Source organism: Primulina tabacum, chromosome 10 (assembly GCF_025594145.1).
Source record: "Primulina tabacum isolate GXHZ01 chromosome 10, ASM2559414v2, whole genome shotgun sequence".
Lineage (NCBI taxonomy): Eukaryota > Viridiplantae > Streptophyta > Magnoliopsida > Lamiales > Gesneriaceae > Primulina > Primulina tabacum.
In genome coordinates this window covers 17,247,247-17,255,400 of record NC_134559.1, presented here as the reverse complement: position 1 = coordinate 17,255,400, position 8,154 = coordinate 17,247,247, and the positions used below count along the sequence as shown (strand labels likewise).

The 8,154-nt window shown below is 34.5% G+C and overlaps 1 protein-coding gene across 1 annotated transcript; it reads right to left on the bottom strand.

Moving 5' to 3' along the window:
- Positions 1 to 3,197: 3,197 nt before the first annotated feature.
- Positions 3,198 to 5,460, bottom strand: LOC142505923 (protein NRT1/ PTR FAMILY 5.6-like). The gene is made up of 4 exons (XM_075619067.1): positions 5,243 to 5,460; positions 4,867 to 5,084; positions 4,209 to 4,753; positions 3,198 to 4,122 (listed from the first exon to the last, which is right to left on the bottom strand). The coding sequence occupies exons 1-4, from the start codon at positions 5,382 to 5,384 to the stop codon at positions 3,252 to 3,254; spliced, it is 1,776 nt and encodes a 591-aa protein (XP_075475182.1). The 5' UTR covers positions 5,385 to 5,460; the 3' UTR covers positions 3,198 to 3,251.
- Between the last annotated feature and the right edge of the window lie 2,694 nt (positions 5,461 to 8,154).

Here is an 8,154-nt window from a genome sequence, read left to right as displayed (position 1 = left end):
ATTGTTGATACATAGAATGAGGCAAATTAAGGTAAGCCCGAATAAAGGATTATGTCCTGAATCACAAAGAGTTGCGAACCCACGGCTAGCTGTATTCCTCAACCATTGAAGGTCACACAAGCACTGGATCATTTGTTATCTTAGAGAGAATAAATTCAAGAAGTTGAATTTATATAAAATTATGATATCGTAAATTCAAGGAGTTGAATTTATGATATAATAAATTCAAGAAATTGAGTTTATGAATTTATAAAATTTGGAGAGAATAAATTCAATGAGTTTATTAAATATTATATTATATATCGTGGGAAGTATGTTTAATGGGAGCCGTATGAGTACTAGTCCAACATACTAAATAATTAAAGTTCTTAATGGACTTTGATTAATTAATTAAACTAGTTAGAATAGTCCAATTAATTAATCAATCTCATTAATGTTAATTATGGAAATTAGGTTATCGCTTGACTATAAAAGATAGTAGAGAGGCCACAAAAATTTCAAAAATTCCTTCCCCTCTCCTCTCAAGAATTCGGCCACCCCTAAAACAAGTTTAGGTTTTTAGCCGTCTCTCGAGTTTTTGATCTCAACGTTAAAACTTCTTCTAAATATTCTAGTTCTATTTAGAAGAGGAACAAGTAATCCGGCCGTGGATCTGATTCGAATATTGAAGAAAGGAGATTTGATGAACGTACATGAGAATCACAAAAAGAGCTATGTTCGCTTATATCGGCGTAGTTGGAGCCAAGTTAAAATTCACTAAAGGTAAACTTATAAACATCTTATGTATGTTTATTCAATCCAAACCATACGAGTATCCAAATATTTTGATTGTCAAAATAAAAAAAATTTTAAAAACTGCCGCTGCATTTGGGCACGAGAGAACACGAATCGCAACATTTTGAGACATAAATTCGAATTTAGGAAGAAAGTACAAGATAAAGGTATAAGATTTGATATAATATTGATCCACATTGATCAAAATAAAAGGGAGATCAAGCAAGAAGATAATACAGTATGAGAATTTCGAATTTTTCATGTGATTACCTGAATTTATTTTACCAATGAGAGAAAAAAGTACACACTATGTAACAATAGTGCAAATGATATTTCCCAAAACAGCCTATGTGATATATATTGCATCGAACAGAGTACTGCATTTCACAATGTAGTTCAAATCTTTACACAGACATCGACCAAATCCAAACATACTGTTGGATCTGGTTTTCTACACGTCCAAACACAGCGGAAGTTTTAAAATTTTTATTATTTTGAAAACAAAATAATTTTCTTTGGGCGCTCGTATGATTTTAACAAAACATACATAGGATGTTAGAAAATTATACATTTGGTGAATAAATCACTGGACACCAACCGATCCGGTATAACAGATCTGGCTCTTGATGAATTCCTACGATCTTTCTTCAAGAGAGTCTTTTCTTTCCTTCTAATCAGGTCCACGACTGAATAGATTGATCCTCTTCCAAATTGCACTAGAAATAATGGAAGATATTTAACGTAGGAGAGAATTATTTGAGAGACGGCTCAAACCCTAAAATAATTCAAGGTGGCCAAATTTTTTTTTCTTGTACATGTAAAAGGAGGCTCACGTAGCCTTATTATATGGTGGTGGCTAGGGTTTAGCTTAGCATGCATTATTTATAATTAAATAATAACCTAATTATATAATTAACATTAATGGACTTGATTTAATTAATTGGGCTAGTCCAACTAGTTTAATTAATTTAATCAAAACCCATTAAAACTTTAATTATTTATTATGCTGGACTTGTACTCCTACAAGCCCATTAAACATATTACCCACCATATTTAATTTATTAATTAATCAACTCAACTCTTGAGCTTAATAAATTAAATACATTATAAATTCAACATTTGAATTTATTATTTAAATTATAAATTCAACTCCTTGAATTTTTATCACCTCAAAAATTTAATATTTAATAAACCCAACATTTGAGTTTAATAAATTAAATTCTCAAATTTTTATAAATTCAACTCCTTGAATTTATTCTATCAAAATTTAATTATCATAAATTCAACTCCTTGAATTTACTATATAATATAAATTCAACTTCTTGAATTTATTCTCTCAACGGGAACAAACAATCCAGTGCTTGTGTGACCCTCAATGATTCAGGGATGCAGCTAGCCGTGGGTTCACAACTCTTTGTGATTCAGGACATAATCCTTTATTCAGGCTTACCCTAGTTAGCCCAATTCTTTTCATCAACACCTTGATCAAGAATGTCAGAACTCATTTCTGATTGCACCCATCGGATCATGGTAAGAGCGTCTAGTAGCATCGCCCCATGATTCCCTAGGTATCACTGATAGTGCCTGCAAGAACCAGTCGATTATGATTAACGTACAGTAAGGTTCCTTCATTTCATATATCCCGATCAAATCTGCAACCATTGGTTCATCGAGGGTTGCATATTAATTCGATAACTATGTGATAACTATAATAGTGGCATCGCGTGTACTATTTGAGAACTCCTTCTCTAACGTACATCTCATACTCTGGCCCGAGATTCCATGCACTATTAATTCATCAGATCACATAGGATATCCACACCCGTAGGTGAGCGGTGAATCCCCGACTACAATGCACTGGCTCCTATATGTGTCACATTGTACCCAACCTCGTCATCTGATGACTCTCCTGGAGCCGGTAAACGAGTCAAAGCACAGCCCTAGCATATAGAGCCTCGGTGTTGTCCTGGGTCGTAAGGACTAATGGTGTACAATCATAACCACGGACTTATCCTCTCGATGAATGATAACCACTTGGAAAGTCCGAGGAGGGTTGTTCGGTATAATCATCATATGACTACCCATCTGCATGTTTGGACATCTCTATGCCCTTACCAAGAAACGCAGTACACAACATCACAGATGCTAGTCTCAAGCTCAAGCGACCTTTATCCATGTTTTAGGCGGCTGAATCGACTAGGAACGAATTTAGATTATACAGTGTTTACAAACGAGTTTCAACATCGAATTACGATTCATTTGTATTAAAGTATAATCAAGGTCTTTATATATGTTTGATAACATGGGTATACAGATAAAGAAATAACAAACCATGAAATAATGAATTATATTAAAATAAAGATTGTTCTTTATAACTGAGTCAATAAAATCTCTAGCCAACAGTTGGCTTGCAGTGCATCTACTCTAACACATACTACATAGGACTTATAAACATAATAAACATACAGGCTTGAAAATTAAGATACAGATTTTATATCATCTCCTTCGTAGCAATCAACAACAGCCACTGCTGATGTCCTCACATTCTTGTATGAATAACGCATCGCAACAAACGTGAAGATGACGAGATTTCCTGCTGTAATACCAGCCAATAACCAGTAAAAATAGTCAAGCCGGCTGGTATTCAAATCCTTGCCGAACCAACTTTTGCCTCCCTTATCCGTTGCGCGATCAACTAATGTGATCAAAAGGCTGCTAAGAAAGTTTGCAGCACCAATTACACTAAGGTATAAACCTATTCCTAAGCTTCTCATAGAATCGGGAACTTGATCATAGAAGTACTCTTGTAGTCCAACAAGAGCGAACCCGTCTCCTATACCGATTATCAAAAATTGAGGTGCAAGCCAAAATACGCTCATTGAAAGTGATCCCTTCAATGGATTTTTCTCCACGATGTCGAGTCTCTTCCTCTCAACCAAGGCTGCTACTACCATTGTCGTGACAGAGAAAACCATCCCAATACCGATCCTTTGGAGAATATTGATGCCTCGTTCATTTCCAGTCACTTTTCTCAAGAAAGGAACGAGGATCTTGTCGTAGATTACGACAGAAATTATCATTCCAATGGCGGCCAGAGCGTATATGGAAGCTGGAGGGATTTTGAAATTATCGGTGAGTTTAAGGTTAAGAGTTGAGCCTTGTTTTATGAAGAATGTGGAGGCCTGTGCTACACAGATACCAAATGGTAACGTGGTGAGCCAAATGGGGATCATGTTGATTATAAGCTTCAATTCTTCGACGTTTGTCACAGTAGCAAGTCTCCATGGATTTGGTTTTCTTGCTTCTAAATCTTGTGTTTCATCAATTATTGCAGCTTTGTCAAGAAACCTGGTACATAGAAACAGAAATTTATCAGTCTTATTCTCTTCATGATCCATGAAACTTATTACATGGAGTTATCTCAAGAATCTCACTTCAGATTCCTGGTGTGAAAAAGAAGCCTTCCATCAGTCTTGTCTGATTTGGGGACCTCGTATAGTTCGTCCGGTTCTGACGGAAGTGCAAGATTTCGCTTCGAAATAGCTGCCACGAGAACCTGCAGCAGCTGCGTTAAGGGACTTCCCGTGGGCTTTTGGAATCGATAAAATGACCTGCCCAGGCAAAATATCACTATACTAAAGACCATCACAGCTGTAAGAATGATATCTCCGGCAGCCCAGCTAACATGGTCTTGGACGTACACAATCACGGTTACGCCAAGTATCAGTCCCGAACAAAGGCCGAAATTCCACCAATTGAAAAAGGACATTTTCTTTTTCCTTTCTTCATGGTGATCGTCATCAAACTGGTCAGCTCCAAAGCTCTCAAGAGATGGCTTGTGCCCTCCAGTGCCTACTGAGATCATGTATAGCGCAAGGAAGAAGAAAATCTTGTGGATTTTTCGAGGTTCTTGGCACGTTCCCGAGTCACACACTTTCAATCCCGGGATTACTCTGGACATTGTCAAGACAAGCAACCCCTGTTTTCACATGAAAACACCAACATTATTCATTGTATGTTTCATGAGGTCATACAAATTCTGTTAGCTTATTTAAACTGATACTACAAAAACTTTTCAAGAAGATTTCCTACCACGACATAAACCACAGATGAAGCTAGAACGGTGGAGAAACAACCAAAGTAAGCATCGGCTACAAACCCCCCCAATAGCGGCATCATAGTGGTAACACCAGACCAGTAATTAACACTCTTTGCAGCTGTTCTCAGATCTTGATGCATCACCTTCGTAAGATATATGATTAAACTCGTTGTGAGCCCGAAATAACTCAACCTCTCGCTAAACTCAATGCCTGCCAACAAAAAAATAAACATAAACTCAAATCTGTTATAAGTTCAAATTTTCCTAGAAGGATATATTATAAAAAACTGTTTACGTATTAAATCACAGCAGCTAGCATATTTTATTTGTTCACTGATATATTACATTATTTCTTGAACTAGTCTTTACCTATAATGAAAAGGGATGCCTTCCATGCACCGGTGGAAGCACGAAGAGGCACACGTCCTTTATGATCAAAGGAAGAATCACACACCCATTTTTCAGAATCCGCGGCCACAGATTCTTGTTTCTTTATTTGCTCCAACTCCATTTCTTAAAAAAATTTCTTGACTGAAGATATATATAGATAGCTTATTAGTTTGCTCGTGTTGCTCGCTAGCTACTCCTTATATAGGAAAAGATTCCAAGGTTTTTAGGTGACTTCTGTTGAATTTTCCACATCACTGCTGGCCAAGATCATGATTTGAATAAATTAACTTATGGTAAAAAAAAAAGTCAATAATGATAATGATATTTAGTTAGAAAATATTTGATTACACCCACTTTTGTCAGCAGTCGTTGTTGGTCCTTACTAAGAGAATAGCATTAATTCTCTTGTTTAAAATTATACTTGCTTTTGTATATCAAATTAAAGTAGATTTGATAATCATATGTTAGCTCGAAATGTCCACACTGTAGTTCACACTAGCTTATTGAGCATACTTCATTAATCAACTATGTCTCACTTTCCTTCCGAAACTTTAAGTTCGAATAACAGTGTAAAACTCGTGTTCGTTACCAAACGATGCATGCTTGACACTTGATAAATTATTCGAATATGGAACGTGAAAAGAATATTTTATTCCTAATTAATCTTTGTATTTTATTTGAAATATAAGTGTTTTGCATTCCCAGATTTGTTTGACTTAATCTAATCTTGACATTTATCCTGTATGATTTGTTTTAGATATTTATCTCTAAGATATAATATCTTATATTTGAATTAATAAACTCTTGTTTTCATGTTTGTAGAATCTTGTTCTCATGAAAAGATAATTAGGTCAAGAAATGAAGATCTACATATTGGGAATATTGAGAGAGGAAACGACGACTTGGAGAGGCATTTTTGCGCGGTTGATGAAGTTTTCTCTGAACTTACCCAACGCTCGGCTTTGTTGAAGATTTTCATGTGGAAAGTTTGTGTGATTGATTCACATACTTACCGTGTTGCTGATTGGTGTTGACAACACTAAAAAAACAACACTGTGTGAAGTGTTGGGTGAATAGTGATTTCGTTTGATTTTAAGCAATACGCCCTTTTTGTTTTATGCATCTAGTTTTTTGTTTGGTTTATTTTGATGCATGTTATTTCCTTGGAGTGTCAAGGAATTTGATTTTGTTATTTCCACTAGTATTGTTTTGTGTAAATAATTTACATATTTTTCTAGTGAATTTTTGTCATGAAACATTGCACAAGTATTCGTACTTGTGCATAATTTAAAACTAGTCATTATTTAATTAAGTTAAACGTGTGTGTCAATAATTAAATTTCGTTGCATGTTGTGCGCTCATGTTGAAAACACTATTGCACAACACTAATTTCTGGGACACACAATATATTAATTCATACGTTTATGATCAACAGCCCTTTCAGAATGTTTTTCGGTGGGCACGAAGGATCGTGACTCGGTTTGGGTTTGTGTTTATTAGCTACAGATTTGCTGGGTTATAAACCCCAAGAGATGTTTCGTCCTCAAATGTTTTTCGATTAAGTTGTGTCACCTGATGGGTTTATAAATCACTTTTTAGTAGTTTAATATTCGATATAAAACAATTGTAACAATATTCCATTCCTAAATAATTATCAAACCATTGGTATATATACAATTGCTTTTTTTTTTTTCTTTTTTGGTTACAAATATGTCTTTTTTCCACTTTTACAATTTCTTTTTGAGAAATCAATAAACTAATCAAATTTCTTGAAAGGGAAAGGCAACTGTTTTTCAAGTTGTGTGATCGGTTTGATCTGAATACGAGCATGCACGTCGCAGGTTCATTGTAGGCTAGTTATTTAAGATTTTGTGATTGGAATGCGTACACCTACATATTCATATACACACTTTCTTTTCCTTATTTTTCACGAGTTGATTAAAGACACATCGTCAACCAAAGTGTACAATGAATAATTATAAATAAAATTGGATAAAAATGTAAATATGTTAGTGGTTTATCTATTAAGTTAAGTTTAAATTAAAATAAAGTGATCAACTAATGTTTCAGGTTATTAGACTTTAATATATATAATAAGTTGTTATCATTTAATATGTAGAGACATAAGTGTAATTTATGTTTTTATGATGGGCTAAAACAAAAATATCAGAAAATAATGATAGAAATTATATATTTATATGGGTCATGATTCTCAGATCACGCGTTATCATGTTCTCTATTCTCTACACTCATTATAGAAAAAACGTAAATGATTCTTTCAAGGAAAAAACTGTGTAGATGTAAGGCCTGAGATGTTATAAATTTTATGAGACCCCGAAAAGAAAATACTATTGATGGCATTTTTGTAATTAAGTGGAAAAATATTTTATTTAAATGTGATGGCAATTTTGTAATTAAGTGGAAAAATACTTAATTTAAATTTGATGGCAATTTCGTAATTATTCGATGGCAATTTCGTAATTATTGAGGGCTGAATTGCAAATAGTGAAGAGTTCAGGGGCTAAAGTGCAATTTTGGGTTTAAGTGGACACTTGTCATTGCCATGCAAGTTTGATATATATAGTGTCAAATTTCCTTCAACCCAGAACAAGAAAGAACCGAGAGATGCTCTGTGAAATTCTCAAGTTTCCTTGAATCTTAAACTTTTGATTTGGCAAGAAACGGTCATCAGAATTTCGATCCGGACACAGTACCGTACTCCTCTCGTTAAAGGCTTCGAAAGGACGTAAGTTTTAATATGTGCTAACATGATTTGAAATTATGATTTTGGAGAAATTGTGATTTGATCATTATTATGTGTTCTGAGAATACTAGACATTGCATAATCAAAGAAGGATCGAAGAACAGATTGATTATGAAATTGTTATGAA

Excerpts from the sequence above, each read along its gene's own strand:
- LOC142505923 (XM_075619067.1), bottom strand. The coding sequence starts at position 5,384 with ATGGAGTTGGAGCAAATAAAGAAACAAGAATCTGTGGCCGCGGATTCT. Across the intron at positions 5,085-5,242 it reads GGCATCCCTTTTCATTATAG|GCATTGAGTTTAGCGAGAGG; the intron begins GTAAAGACTAGT and ends TTTTGTTGGCAG. Across the intron at positions 4,754-4,866 it reads CATCTGTGGTTTATGTCGTG|GGGTTGCTTGTCTTGACAAT; the intron begins GTAGGAAATCTT and ends ATGTGAAAACAG.